A 15,828-nucleotide genomic window follows, 5' to 3' on the forward strand; every position below is an offset into this window, starting at 1 on the left:
CTTTCTACATGTCCCGTAATGCTAGGACATGGCTGCTTTGCTAGTAAGCATCTGTCTCTGGCTCCCAGAATTTGCCTGGTGCAATGCAGAGGGAGATGAGGTGTGTCAGCCTAAGGGCTTGTTTACACTTGCTATTGGAGGATGCAGGTTGGACTTGCTCTGGGATGGCAGGTTGGCAAGCCCAGATCACGAGTTGCCGACCTGCCATCCCAGAGCAGCAGTTTTGTGAATAAAGCCGCTGGTAGAGGAAACAAGCACTGAGCCATAGACTTCTGTTATTACCTGCGGGTTTGTTGCGATTTAAGAAAGTGCGCCACACCTGCAGGATATAATAGAATTTTCCGGCAAAGTGCAGCTAACCCGCAGGAAGTCCACAGGTGAACTGCGCTGCACCCGCGGTTTGGGCAAATCGCAGTGCATCAGTATTAACCTCTAAGGAGCAGCAGATGTAAACAGACTTGTGTCTGTTTACACCCGTCTACCTAAAAAGAAAGGGCTCTTCCCCCTTCCGTCTGGGCGAATCAGATTTGATCAGAGGGCCCGTAGAGTAGAGTGGGCTGCGTCCGTGGACATGGACCTGCTCTGCTCATTGTGGTCTATGACCAGTTACCAATTCGCTTACCCACTTAAGACCTGGACCAAAATGCAGGTAAAGGACCCGGACAGTTTTTGCAATTCGGCACTATGTTGCTTTAACTGACAATTGCGCAGTCGTGCGATGTGGCTCCCAAACAAAATTGGCATCCTTTTTTTTTGCCCCCACAAATAGAGCTTTCTTTTGGTGGTATTTGATCACCTCTGCGGTTTTTATTTTTTGCGCTTTAAACAAAAATAGAGCAACAATTTTGAAAAAAATGCAATATTTTTTCCTTTTTGCTATAATAAATATCCCCCAAAAATATATATAAAAATTTTTCCTCAGTTTAGGCCGATACGTATTCTTCTACCTATTTTTAGTAAAAAAAATCGCAATAAGCGTTTATCGATTGGTTTGCGCAAAATGTATAGTGTTTACAAAATAGGGGATAGTTTTATTGCATTTTTATTAATTTTTTTTTTACTACTAATGCTGGCAATCAGCTTTTTTTTTTAATTTTCGTGACCGCGACATTATGGCGGACACATCGGACAATTTTGACACATTTTTGGGACAGTTGTCATTTTCACAGCAAAAAAATGCTATAAAAATGCATTCTTTACTGTGAAAATGACAATTGCAGTTTGGGAGTTAACCACTAGGGGGCGCTGAAGGGGTTAAGTGTGACCTCATATGTGTTTCTAACTGTAGGGGGGCTGGACCTGTGACATCATTGATCGTGTTTCCCTATATCAGGGAACAGACGATCAATGACAACGCCACAGTGAAGAACGGGAAAGATGTGTTTACACACGGCTCTCCCCGTTCGTCAGCTCTGGGGACCGATCGCGGGACACTTAAAGAGGATGTATAGGTACGTTCTTGTGCCCAGCCGTGCCATTCTGCCAACGTATATGTGCAGGAGGCGGTCCTTAAGTGGTTAAGTGGCCCTCGCTCTTCAAAAGGTTGGCGTATATGAAGCATTGCGGCCACGGCAAGAATTGCACCCCCTGTTTACCATGCACGACTGACTGCCAAACTTGACATGCAAGTCAATTGTTTTGACTTTGGCACAGTGGTGTGGCATTTATGGGGTAAAAACAGGTGGTTAGAAGACAACATATAGCATTCACACCTCCTGAAAAGAAATCTGACCGCAGAACAGAAAACTCAGAGCAGCGTGAATGACCACACATTAAACAAGTACGTGTAGCATATGTTTACTTGGCTCAAACAAAAAGCAAGGTGGGACTTCTGGCAGAGAAAATGGCAGCTCCTCGCATAAATTCCATTCAGTTACTTTACTGCTGAATGGCAGGGGAAATGAGAGCTGTCGTTCACCTCTCTGCTGTTTAAAATTTGCCCTCTTGATCTCTGGCTGCATGAAACTTGTTGGCCAGTGTTGCCAACCGTTGGTAAATTCATGGACCGTTTCTGTGAATGTTCATTACGGACATAAAAACACTGCGCCAGAAGATGGATGGGTCACAGCCCATGCATTTTACACAAACAGCCCAGATTATTATTATTATTATATTTTCTGTTTTATCCCAGGGTGCCCTTCATTATCCTAGCCATGCTCACATTTTGTCGCTTTTTTTTTTTGAGTATTGTTTTTGTTTCCATATTGTTTATACTGTTTAAATATCGATTTTCTTAGTTTATAATAGGAGTCTGTCATATTTTAGTAAGTCAGTAAAAAAAAATGTGTTCAACGTTTTGTCAGTAAAAAAGTCAAGGGGGGTTGGCAACACTGCTTGTGGTTCTAGGACAGGAAACCTAAAACTACGGCCCTCCAGCTGTTGTAGAACTACACATCCGACATCACTGACATTCACAGACATGACTAGGCATGATGGGAATTGTAGTTCCTGAACAACTGGAGGGCCGTAGTCTGAAGACCCCTGTATATGGGCCAGTGATTGCCAATGCAGCTCTACCAGGAACTGGGCCAAGAGCTGCAATTGAAGATTTCTATTCAGAGAGGTCTAATCTAAAGCTAGTTTATGCTTATAATGATACTTATCAGTTTTTAACAATGCAATTAGGAGTTATGCTTGTCTTTGTGTCAGTAATTTATTCCTCATCTATCCATATTGGACAGCTGGTCACCCGACTATATTTTATTGCAGTCTGTCTGCTTCTTCGTAGTTAATTATAATTTTATGAGCGTTTTCCTTTTTTTTTTCTCTGTATGCAGCTCCCATCACATTCAGATAGTGATGGAGAAGGAATCAGGGGAAAAAATAGACTACTTTGTTTCCTACATCTAGTGCTAGTGCTGCTTTTCTTTGTTCCTGTCTGGTATGTGTGCTCTTTGTCTTTTACGTGCCCCCATAGACATGCATTGCTGGATGAGTATGAAACGGGTTTAGAAGATATTTAAGCTGGCTGTGTGCACTTCACCAGGACCAAAACACTTCCCTGCATGTTGGAAAATTTGTCAACCGATAATAATTCCATTTATTGCAGAGATGGGTAATAATTAAAAAGTTCAGAGTTCCACATATAAATGTCATACTTATTTCAAAAAAGAATATGAATGTGTGCAATTCAGGGAAGCTATAGTCCACTTTTTGCTGTGTTTTTAATATTTATAAAGTGTGTGTTTGTGTGTGTGTACAATGCATTCCTAAAGTATTCAGCCCCCCCCCTCTTTTTTTATATATATATATATATATATATATATATATATATATATATATATATATATATATATATATATATATATATATATATATATATTTATATTTTAATGTTTAATCCCTCAATAGAACTACACTATAATGACAAAACAAAAATTGAATTTTAGAAATGTCTGAATGTATTAAACCCTGAAATCTCACATGTACTTAGTGGTTGTAACCTAACTTTGTCACTTTCATGCACTCCACTGTCTTCCATAATACTATGTGCCTTATTAAAAAAAAAAATGCCTCTGTATACTTTTATTTCCTAGCAGGGCTCAAGTGACCGGCCGCCTCTCTCGATCTCCGCTCTTCCCGCTGTAGCTGTCAGAATCCCCGCTGATGTCCTCCAGGAGGAGAGAGGCGGCCGATCACGTGGGCGGTGCTAGGAAATAAGGTATAGAACGTAATAAAAAAGAAAAGTGCAGTCACACACACTGAGGCACACAGCATTATGGAAGACGGGGGGGATTGCATGAAAATTTGTTATTTCAGCAGCAGGAGTGGAAGGGCAGACACTGGTACGAGCTGACAGGCGGGGAGGGAGAGGACGACAGAGCAGAGCTGTGGATGACCGAGGCACATAAACTGACCGCGGTGTCAGTGCTCGGCAGCCATGATAAACCGTGTTCAGTTTACAGGGGGGAAGGCAGAACCAGGCAGGATCAGCCAGGTATTTCCGGTGATAGAAGGGGCCAAATTACACAGCACAAGCACTGTGCTGTTATTTATGCTTTACCCTCCCTGGCGGTATTCCAGAGTGTGGCTCAGGGTGAATTTTCATCACCAAAAGCGGTAACCCCGAGCCACACTAGGGATTACATTGCAGTATCCTGGTAAAGGTACTTGCCTTGTCTGCAGGATCCTGCGATGTCTTCCGCCCGATTTATCACTGTGCCAGGCTTCGTTCCCTGCGAGCGTCGCAATGCATGGGGGCGGAGCCTGGCAGCAAATTTAAAAAAAGTGAAAAATACAGAACACACACAATACACTGTAATCTGTTAGATTACATTATGGTATCAAATCATTTCACCTTCCTTTTGTCCCTGGTGCTTTGTGCAGTGTCCTGCCTGCAGTTTTATATTATATACTGTTCTTTCTGCCTGGAAACTTGAACATCCGTGGCATCCAAAAAGCGCACCTCCACGTCCAAAAGCGGTTTTAGACCAGCTAGAAAACGGCAAAGGTGAATTATAATCGCTTGCAGAATTGAGCGATAGTGATTTGTGGGGAAATTCGTCATCAGACCTTGAAAGTGACGACAGCGACAATTCTGCGACTGAGCAAATTTCAGTGTTTTTGATTTAATTACATTATTGAATAAAATGTCTTATTAAAATTCATGATTTTGTGTTTCAAACTTCATCATACCTGGGATGTCTACTAGACTCTTGTTTGGACAGATTTAAGTCAGTTATTCCTAAGAATTACAGGCCTACAATATAAAACGCCACAAATTCGCAGACATAATCGTAGCGCCAGGGAGGTTAAAAGAACAGGATTCTCCTTTTTTTTTTTTTGGTAATAAACGCTTTTTGTATTCAGACCTTTTACTCTGTACATTGTTGAAGCACCTTTGGCAGCCTCAAGTCTTTTTGGGTTTGACATGACAAGCTTTGCACACCTGGCTTGGGGGATTTTCTGCCATTCTCCTTTGCAGATCCTCCAAAGCTTAGTCAGGTTGGCTGGGGACCGTTGGTGGACAGCCATTTTCAGGTCTCTCCTGAAATGTTCAATAGGGTTCAAGTCAGTGCTCTGGCTGGGCCCACTCGGGGACATTCAAAAAGTTGTCCCTAAGCCACAACTGTGTCTTGGCTGTGTTCTTAGGATCATTTTCATGTTGGAAGGTGAACCTTTGGCCCAGTCTGAGGTCCAGGTTTTCATTGAGGATATCTCTGTACTTTTCTCCATTTAGCTTTCCCTCAACCCTGACCAGTCTTTCCCATTCCTGCTGCTGAAAAACACCCCCACACTATGATGCTGCCACCGCCATGCTTCACTGTTGGGATGGTATTGGCTGGTGATGAGCGGTGCCTGTTTTTTCGCCTTCCCCAGATCTGTGCCTTTTTAATAATCCTTAGCTCTGCAGGCAGTTAATTTGACCTCATGTTTTTTTTTTTTCTGCTACAGTATGCATTGTCAGCCATGAGGCCTTTTATATAGAAAGGTTTGCCTTTCCGAATTGTGTCCAATCGATTTAATTTACCACAGGTGGACTCCTACAACAATCAAGAGAAATAAGAGTGAAAAATGTCAGTTCTTGATTTTCAAATAAATCTTTAAGGCTAGGTTCACACTGCTGCAAATTCAAAATTGCGGTAAAAAATCGCGATTTTGCCGCGATTTCGGCCGCGATTTAAGAGACATCTGTGCAGGGTTCAATGTAAATCGCTGCCTGAAATCGCAAAAAGTAGTACAGGAACTACTTTTTGAAATCGGTGCAGCGGCGTCGCACCGATTAGGACGGTGCCATTGCCGGCAAATGCCGCTCATTTGAGATGCGATTTAACATGTGAAATCACATCTCAAATCGTACCCAGTGTGAACCTGGGCTCACTCAAATAAACCTTTAATTGCCAGGCCCTGCTCTACACTTTTTTTTTGTCTTGTTTTAATAGTTTGCTGCTGTGCATTGCGTTTTAAATGTTATGTAAACAAAAAAAAAGTGATGCGTTGTTGCAAAACACTGCAGCACACATGCCCACCAGAAAGTATGCATTATACACACACCATAATATGTGCCCACTGGTGTGATTTGAGCTTTTATGACTCTTGCAGATTTTCATACTCTGGGTGTGCAACCATACAGACCAAAATATGCTGCTTGTTATGGTGCCTGTATCTTTGTAATCATTTGAAAAATATGCCTGTGTGCGCATGCCGGTGGACACACACACACACAGCTTTTCCTCTGATGCTTCTTAATGGGCAACAATACACTGCAGCTATGGGTCCTGGGCACCACCACACCTAGTGTATTTTACTCTATCATGTGCCTAATGTTAGACCATGTGCAACAGCCCTACAAAAATGTATATTTAAAATACTGGGTATTAATTCTTGTTCTACCTTGGTAAAGAAGATCCATCATAATATTTTTTATATATTTTTTTTTTGTTGTTCTGTTCTGTCTTTTACATGTTGTACCTTGTTCCATGTTTCTAGGTGCCTTCTAGCCCTTGCTATGAGGTCCAAACTGCACCCTCACCCCTCCTTTCACAGCTGATCTGACAACAGCTAGGAAGGAGATGGCTGCTTCAGAACGACGGCTTGTCTCAGCCTGAGCACTTTCTTGAGACAGCAGGAATGCCCAGGCTGATATGTCTTCCCCCCCAAACCACCACCCCCCCCCCCTCTGCATTCCTCCAGTCGCTGCTCGACTCAGGAAGGTGCTATGAGCCAAGGCAGGGTGCAGTTATGAAGCAGCCATCTCTTTCCAACGGTTGTCCAATCAGAAGTGAAAACCTTAAACCGGTAACAACCAAGCAACTGGTATTTCAGAAGGCCGTCTGCATTGATAACTTGCATCTTTCTCTTCTGTCAGGTTTATTTTAGGAACTCGTGTTTTCTTAACCTGTGCTTTTTGTTTGTTCTTTTTTAGACAGTATGATCAGAGTGGGCTCCGATTACCAAGCGCAACTCCCAGAGTATAACCCAGGTATGTCCAGGTTCATGTGTCTGTTCCCCCCTCTTATAAGAGGTACACCAAAACAAAGGAATGTTAGTGTGTCTTGTGTGCCATTTACTAGGCCAAGTGTATCACTAGTTTAACATTTTAAAACAAAAGCGGTCCAATATCTCTTCTAGCATCAAGTACCCTGTTATCTGAAATGCAATGTAAGACCATCAAAAATTAAATACATAATGTAATTTTATATTGGCATTTGTGGGTGCCCTCCTGACAGTCTGTTACCTAAGCATTGCCTAGTCACTTACTGCTTGTGTTTGTAAATGTCCTAGGTTTCTTACCTTCATGCATTCTATGCATGAAGGTACAAAACCTGTTTGCAGCAGCCCCTCCCCCCAATACTTACCTTGACTCCATCTCAATCCAGCGATGTGCACAAGAGCACTGGCCCTCTCAGGTCTCTCTTTTTTTTTTTTTTTTCTCCTTATTGGCTAAGAACGCAGTGGGAGCCATTAGCTCCCACTACTGTCAATAACAGCCAGTGAGCAAATGATAAGAGAGAGGGGGCGGGGCCGAGCCATGCTCCTCCGTGTGTAAATTGCTTCATAAGAACAGTTCATGTGCTCCTATCAACAAATGATGTGTTCATTTTCTTATCTCTTCCACCTCTGTGTTTAAGGGACAGGGCCGGTACAAGGGGTGGGTGGAAGGGACGGATGCCCTGTGTGGAGCAATTTATTGTAGAAAGGGGGGCGCAGTCATTGGCATTGTTAGGGGGTGCGGTCCACACCCGGGTGACACCCGCTGGAGGGGTGACACCATCCCGACTCTCCCAAGGGTGAGGAAAGCCCTGGCATATATTTTTTTTTTGCAGCATGATTGATTGATTGATTTAATGGATTTATAATGCGCCAAATACTGACCCGTCAGGGCAGTGTCTAACGCCATGACCCCGCTGGAACACGAGGGAGTCCAGTGCAAGTTCACCTTACAGATTTTTTGTAAGGTGAACTTACACTTTAGCCATTTGCCGACATATACTGCGATTTTCTCACCTGGTGGTATCCCTATTGGGGAACTGCTGGTAATACAGGGATCTAAACTTCATCTTATCACCAGTGGAGGATTTTATGAGCACTTGTTACATATAAGTATCTCTTATACAAGGAGGTGAAAGAGATAAGAAAGTGAAAACATCATTTGTTGAAAGTAGCAAATGAACTGATCTTTTTTTAGCAATTTTGTTTATTTTTCTGGATATTTGTTTTATTTTTTTGTACATTGTCTACTCTAGTTTTGCTACTCTTTGTGGACACTAACGCAGGATTTTGTTTCTTTGTTACCCGTTGCAATGCACTATTTATGTATTTTAGTTCAATTGATAAGTGAAGTGAGAACATTTGTATGTGTGAGCAGCAATTGGGGGTTTGTTTATTGTGATTTTGAATTTGTGGTTGAGGAAGGGCTGTACCGATTTAATCCTTGCCATTTGAGTGTTTTTTTTTGTTTTTTTTTTAGTTTGGGAAATGTTGAGTTACCTGAAAGAGATGGTGTTTCTTCACCTGACTCATTCAGACCTTAAAGCGGAGGTTCACCCTAATAGCATGTATATCTGACCAACTCTCTTCTATTCGTAACAAGTACTGTCCGCAATTAGTTTTTTTTTAATTTATTTTTTATTCTTTACGTACCTTGTAATCCATTTTTTCAATCTACTTCTCCCCGCGGGAGTAGGCGTTTCTATGCCTAGGGGGATTGTCATCTGGGAGGTCGCCCAGACGATTGATGTCTGTTCGCCCCGGCAGGTAAGGCCCCGCCCCCCATATTGCGTAGGCGCGCACGAGTTACGGGCCTTCCGAAAAAAGCCGAACATGCAGAGCGCAGGCGCCGTATAGAGCCGACTCACATCTCTGCATGTTCAGCTTTTTTCAGGAGCCCTGTAACTCGTGCGCGCCTACACAATACGGGGGGCGGGGGCCTTATCTGCCGGGGCGAACAGACGTCGATCATCTGGGCGACCTCCCAGATGACAATCCCCCTAGGCAAAAAACGCCTACTCCAGCGGGGAGAAGTAGATTGAAAAAATGGATTACAAGGTACGTAAAGCATAAAAAAAAAAAAACGAATTGCGGACAGTACTTGTTAAGACTATAAGGGAGTTGGTCAGATATACATGTTATTAGGGTGAACCTCCGCTTTAAAGTGATACTAAAGTCTTGTGTGTTTGGTATTTAAAAATACAACAACAAAACCATCATACTTGCCTGCTCTGTGCAGTGGTTCTGCACAGAGCAGCCCAGATCCTCCTCTAGTCGAGTCCCTCTATGGGGGCACCCAAGCCGAGCTGCTGCTGTGTGTGTCCATTCAGACACGGAGCCCCAGTTTGGCCCTGCCTCCTCTCACTCCTCATTGGCTTACTGATTTTGACAGCAGCGGAAGCCAATGGCACCCACTGTGTGTGTCTCTGGCAACAATGAGGGTGAGTGCCGGACAGCCCAGTCTCTTGTGCAACATCGCTGGATCAAGATGGGGCTGAGGTAAGTTTTAGGGGGGTGAGGGGGGCTGCTGCATACAGAAGTTTTTTACCTTAATCGCTTGCCAACTACGCTATAGCCGAATGCTGGCTATGGTGTGGCCTTCTAGTTCTGTCTTTTTTCTCATACTGACATTGTGAGATGAGAGCCGGTAACTGGCTTTTCTAAAAGGGACATGTACACTGATTATTGGGGCAGTCCCTATAGTGCCTATCAGTGCAGCCTATCGGTGCCTGTCAATGCAGCCTCAGGGCACATGGTGAAGTAGAGATGTTTGCAAAATGTTAGAACTATAAACTTTTTTTTTTTTTTTTTTTTTTTAAGGATTTTCTTTAAGAATTGGCAAAAAATAGAAAAACCCAGTGGTGATTAAATACCACCAATAGAAAGCTCTATTTGTGGGGGGGAAAAAAGATTTTAATTTGGGTAAAGTGTTGCATGACCGCACGATTATCATTCAAAGTGTGACAGCGCTAAAAGCTTAAAAGTGGCCTGGGCAGAAAGGGGGTAAATGTGCCCAGTAGGCAAGTGGTTAATGCATTAAGATAATAAAAAAAAAACTTCTGCATTTAGAACCACTTTAATTATTACCAGAGAGCAATTTGCACTATTTAGCTATTCTCAGCAAAGAAGTCAACTTGGTAAAACAAAAAATGAGGGTAGCCTTAATTATTTTACCTCCTGTCTACAGGTGGTAAATATCAAATATATTTATGTGCAATAAATACAATTTTTTTTAAAGTATTTTAAATATTACAAAAAAAGATAGATCCCTTGTTAAATGTCTATTTACATATTTACTACTGATGTTCTGTGGGATAGATTAATGTGAAGTATTGGTTCATTTAGTAAAGGTATTTAAATATATAGGAGACCCTGTGTATCTGTAACTGAACTGCACACTGACCTTGTCTACTCTGCTCATGTTGGTTCCTTCCTAAATTTTAACAGGCAAGGCGCCACCACCTGACGAAGATGAGGAAATGCAGAATATGTTAGTTTGGTCGCCAAGCCATTTAATACCAGATACAAAATGTAGGTTTGTGCATGTTCTTCGAAATAAAAATCGGGGATCTATGAGACAAAAAAAAAAAAAGTTTATATATATATATATATATTTTATTTATTTTTTTATTCATAGTATAACAGATGTGCACTAGCTCTTCTGCACACATTTAAATCCTAAAAGTGATCACAGCTACATTTTACTTTACTTTACCTTTTTTACACTTTATCATATATGACAAGGATCCTCAAGCTATGGCCCTCCAGCTGTTGTAGAACTACACATCCCATGAGGCATTGTAACACACAGACATGACTAGGCATGATGGGAATTGTAGTTCCTTAACAACTGGAGGGCCGTAGTTTGAAGACCCATGATATATGAGGACCAAGGAGTCCCATGATATTATTTCTATGTATTTGGAAACTGTAAATTTCATGTAAGTCAAATGAATTGCACACAGAAACAAAATTAAGATGTTTATTTCTATATAAATGTTAAAATTACAGTTAAGATAACCAATGTTGTTGTTTACAGCCACGCATGCTAACACCTCGAAGAGGCTACATGAAGACCCAATAAGTACATGTAACAACCTTGAGTTTAGGGAGGGCTGCTCCTAAATTTACCTGCCAGGAGTAACTACCTTGGCTAATTGTTAGGGATCAATTTATTTCTCCCTAAGGCCCCTTTCACACTGAGGCGGGAGCAGGGGTAGACTGACAACTCATGGGGCCCCCGGGCAATGGAAGATTATGGGGCCCCCGGGCTTACAGATGGCCACCACAGCTGGCGGGAAAGAAAAAAAATCTCCTGCCAGCAGCATCTTTGGAGCGGTGAGAGGAGCGGCGTGTATACTGCTCCTTCCCATTTAAAACAATGGGAAACCGCGGTAATACACCTCTGCAGAGGTGCATTGCGGGCAGTCTTAACCCTTTATAGGCTGCTAGCGGGGGTAAATACCGCACCGCTAGCGGCTGAATCCCGCGGCAAATCCGACGGTATAGTGCCGCTGTTTTTAGCGGCGCTATACCGCCACCGCGCCTCCCGCCCAGGGGCGGACTGACCATTGGGACTCTCGGCACTGCCCGAGGGCCCCATGCCACTAGGGGGCCCCATCAGGGTTGCCAGGCTCAATAAAACCAGGGACAGTATGTAAAAATCTGTGTGTTTTTTTTTTTTTACATCTGTCCCTGATATGTCAAAAACAGACATGCTTTTGATGTGAAAATCCTGAGATTTTATCTGCCCTGCCTATGCAATGCCTCCTGGTATTACCGCGGTTTCCCATTGTTTTAAATGGGAAGGAGCGGTATACACGCCGCTCCTCTCACCGCTCCAAAGATGCTGCTGGCAGGAGATTTGTTTTCTTTCCCGCCAGCGCATCGCCTCAGTTTGAAAGCCCTCGGGCTTTCACATTGAGTATGCAGGGCAGGAGTTTTTCAGGCGGTATTTAGGCGCTATTTTTAGCGCTGTACCGCCTGAAAAACTCCTCAGTGTGAAAGGGGTCTGGCATTACTGCACTTTTCACTTCTGCAGCTAAGTGGCCGGGTACCTGGTGGCATTGGACACAAGAAGGCCAATGGTATCTCAGCCAATGGCCACGGATTTTCTTGAATCCCTTGGCCTGCTGGGAGAGCCTATTTATTTGGGTGGAGTCAGGTGATCAGTGTTCTGTACCACCTGGATGGCTGTCTGGGTGGGTGTGTGTTGTATTGCCTGGGCTGTTAGGCTGGAGTTTGGGCCTATCCCGGGCACATCTGGCTGCTAGGCAGTCTGAGGGCTATTCAGAAGCAAGAGAGTAGGGTTGGGATTGCGGCTTGCAGTCCAACCAGAACTGACGGTTCTGCCAGCCAGAGAGGTGGTCGGAGGTAGAGGGGAAGCTGTTGCCACTAAGGGACCAACCACCTTCTTTCCAGGGACCACAGTGAGTAGCTGAAGCGAGTACTGGAGCAGTATTTTCACCAAGCGGGGACGGTGAAGGATCTAGAAACTTCAGCGGGTATCAAGCCAGGGACCCAGCCAGCGGAGGTGACCCTTACAGAGCAGCCTTGTATATCAAGCCAGGGACCGAGCAGGCCAGTTTTGATGAAGCTTGAAAAGTATCTTGAGTGCCAAGCTAGGGACCCAGCAGAGAAATAGGGGTTACGCTTGGGGAAGATACTTAAGTGAAGATTGGAGGAGCTCAAGGGATTCAGTGGCACTGAATCAACTAGTCTAGTGAAAGAGACTGGGAGCTCAGTGAGTTGAAGAACTACAAGAAGTGATTGTAGTGGAAGTAAAGGGACTGTTACACTTTGTTAGAAACCGTTAAAGACTGTTGCCATAGGAGACGGCATTCCTACACATGCAGATGTGGTGTCTTGCTGGATGCCTTTCCCTGCATGGCTGTCCTTCTGTTGAAGCCTTGGAGTCTAAGGATGTCCTGGCCCTAAACCTTTCTCCCGAAGTTCTGTTAAGAGAAAAAAATCTATTTTTTACATTCAAGAAGACGGTCCGTGTTCATCCGTATCCCCCCCCCCCATAGAGGAGAGTGGAGATCAGTGTGCAGGGACCGCCCTGTCATCTGCCAGATCAACAGAGCGACCCCCGCTGAGCAAGCGGATGTTAAAGGAACGGATCCTCACGGGATCCGTACATGTGAAAGGGCCCTTACTTATGGTAGTAACAATATAATAATATATAATGGATAAAATGCTACTCGGCAACATAAAGCTGTGTTCTGTATACACCCTTACGTTTTTATGAAGCGTTCTTGGACTAAAGCAGTTTTCTTCTTCTGTATTGTAGTGGATGAGTATATCTCAATGGCAAAAGAAAAGCATGGATACAATGAAGAGCAGGTAAGACATTAATAGCTGAAAAGTCTCCGACCCGGCCCTGCCCTGCCCCTGCCGCTATTCTTGTAACGTAAAAACTTAAAATTATCACTGACCGCCTCTAGGTAGTTTTAAAAAACGAGTGTTCTAAATACCTAATTGGAGCTGTCTTCAGGCCGGTCACGTGACTCGCGGCCGCTTTACAGCTCTGATACAGAGCCTCTGCGGAGGAGACGAGCAGCCACATGATCTCCCCGGCTGACGTCAGAGGGAGATCATGGCCCCTCCCACAGACATCCATCAGAGCTGTAAAGCAGCCGGGAGTCATGTGACCGGCCTGAAGACAGCTCAAATTCGGTATTTAGAACACTCGGTTTTTAAAACCTACTGACATAGGGGTTAATTTACTAAAGGCAAATCCACTTTGCACTATAAGTTCACTTGGAAGTGCAGTCGCTGTAGACCTGAGGGGAAGATCTGAAATAAGTGGAAGCTCTGCTGATTTTATAATCCAATCATGCGCGAGCTAAAATGCTGTTTTTTATTTCACTTGCATGTCCCCCTCGGATCTACAGCGGCTGCACTTCCAAGTGCACTCGCAGTACACTCTTGTAGTGCAAAGTGGATTTGCCTTTAGTAAATAACCCCCATAGTGTGCTATGCCAGCCTCTAAGACCCCTTTCACACTGAGGCGCTTTGCAGGCGCTATAACGCTAAAAATAGCACCTGCAAAGTGTCCTGAAACAGCCGCTGCTGTCTCTCCAGTGTGAGAGCCCTGAGGACTTTCACACTGGAGCGGTGCGCTAGCAGGATGGTAAACATCCTGCTAGCAGCATCTTTGAAGCGGTGTGTGTACCGCTCCTGCCCATTGAAATTAATGGGGCACCACGGCTATACCGCCGGCAAAGCAGAGGCACTTTGCGGTGGTTTTAATCCTTTCTCAGCTGCTAGCGGGGAGGTAAAAGCTCCTCGCTAGCGGCCGAATTGCGCCACGAAATTGAGGGTAAACCGCTGCTATTTACTGCGGACGCACCCACCGCCCCAGTGTGAAAGGGGCCTAATGGAGGGGCTGGCATAGTTTTATATAGATGGGCTAACAAACCCTTTAAATTTTCAAACCTAGGCATACATCTCCTAATAACTAGATTTTCATTGACTAAAAGAAAATGCTTATGCCTGAATAAATGTGCAAAAACACACAGAAAAAAGTTCTAAAGTCGCATGTAAGCGCAGCAATTCTGCCTGAGATCCCAAAACAGCAAGTGGAAATGAAGCCTTACTCATTATGACACTCCCGGTAGTCTGTGTTGGTTGTTCATGTACTGTAGTTGTGGCCTTCACCACCACCGGTACTTTTAAAGTAAGTAAACCCTTCAGGTAATTTCAAGCAGATCATTAAATACATTCTAAATAGTTGCTTTGGATTTCTATTAGTGATGCGCCAATATCAAGTATTTTCACGAGCACTCATACTTGTGAAAATGCTCCGATAACTGACAACTTGCGTCAATACAAAATTAATGGGCTAAAATTGCACTACAAAGAATCACATGCGATTTGAACAGGAATGCGCTTTTCCACACTCCTGTATGAACCAAGGCTGAAATCACTATGAAAAACCTGGGTTCGCACAGGAGCAGTGGAGAAACCGCATGCGATTCGGCCAAGCATCGTACCGCATTGCCGTTCAAATCGCATTTGATTCTTTGCAGTGCGATTTGAGCCCATAAATTTTGTATGGGCTCAAATCGCACCGCAAAGTATCGGCCTTCGTTTTTGCTGATTTAAAAAAAAAAAAAGGTCAACAGTGCAACATTCTTTTCTTAACTTTTCATGATTATTAAATAAACTTTGTCACATTTATACTCATTTTAACCTTTTCTCTCCTATGTTAATTTGAACAAAGCTCTTTTGGGTTGTTTTTGTCTTGCTATTTTCTCCTTTCTTTTTGCTCGCCAGGGTTTTATATTGTTTCTTCTGGTCATTGACAGGCCTTGGGTATGCTCTTGTGGCACAAACATGACGTGGAACGCTCCCTAGCTGACCTGGCAAACTTTACTCCTTTCCCTGATGAGTGGGGCATCGAGGACAAGGTCCTTTTTGAACAGGCATTCAGTTTCCACGGAAAATGTTTCCAGCGCATACAGCAAATGGTAATATTTGTCTTTTTCTTACATATTTCTCTACAGCTGATACTGATATAAAGCTGTCCATGCACATATAGAAATTTCGGAAGAAACTGGTAATTTTTCGAAAGATCGTTGAACGTTTGTGCCCAGCCAATGTCGATGGATCCAAAGCGAAAATTTTTCCCATTTTCAGCAAAGTGTATGGGCCAGATTCTCAGTGGAGATACGACGGCGTATCTCCAGATACGCCGTCGTATCTCTGCGTTGCGCCGTCGTATCTATGCGCCTGATTCTTAGAATCAGTTACGCATAGATATCTGTTAGATCCGACAGGCGTAAGTCTCTTACGCCGTCGGATCGTAACTGCATATTTACGCTGGCCGCTAGGTGGCGCTTCCGTCGAATTCCGCGTTGAGTATGCAAATTGGCTAGATACGCAAATTCCCGA

The 15,828-nt window shown here is 43.7% G+C and overlaps 1 protein-coding gene across 2 annotated transcripts in view; it reads left to right on the forward strand.

Moving 5' to 3' along the window:
• The window catches only part of RCOR2 (REST corepressor 2), a 49,196-nt gene that overhangs the window by 12,603 nt on the left and 20,765 nt on the right, over nt 1–15,828 (forward strand). For both annotated transcript variants that reach the window (XM_040329056.1, XM_040329055.1), the window contains exons 3-6: nt 6,866–6,922; nt 10,378–10,461; nt 13,223–13,275; nt 15,243–15,404. In XM_040329056.1, coding sequence (XP_040184990.1) covers nt 6,866–6,922; nt 10,378–10,461; nt 13,223–13,275; nt 15,243–15,404 — 356 coding nt within the window. The remainder of the gene's footprint in view (nt 1–6,865; nt 6,923–10,377; nt 10,462–13,222; nt 13,276–15,242; nt 15,405–15,828) is intronic.

This window comes from Rana temporaria, chromosome 11 (assembly GCF_905171775.1).
Source record: "Rana temporaria chromosome 11, aRanTem1.1, whole genome shotgun sequence".
NCBI lineage: Eukaryota > Metazoa > Chordata > Amphibia > Anura > Ranidae > Rana > Rana temporaria.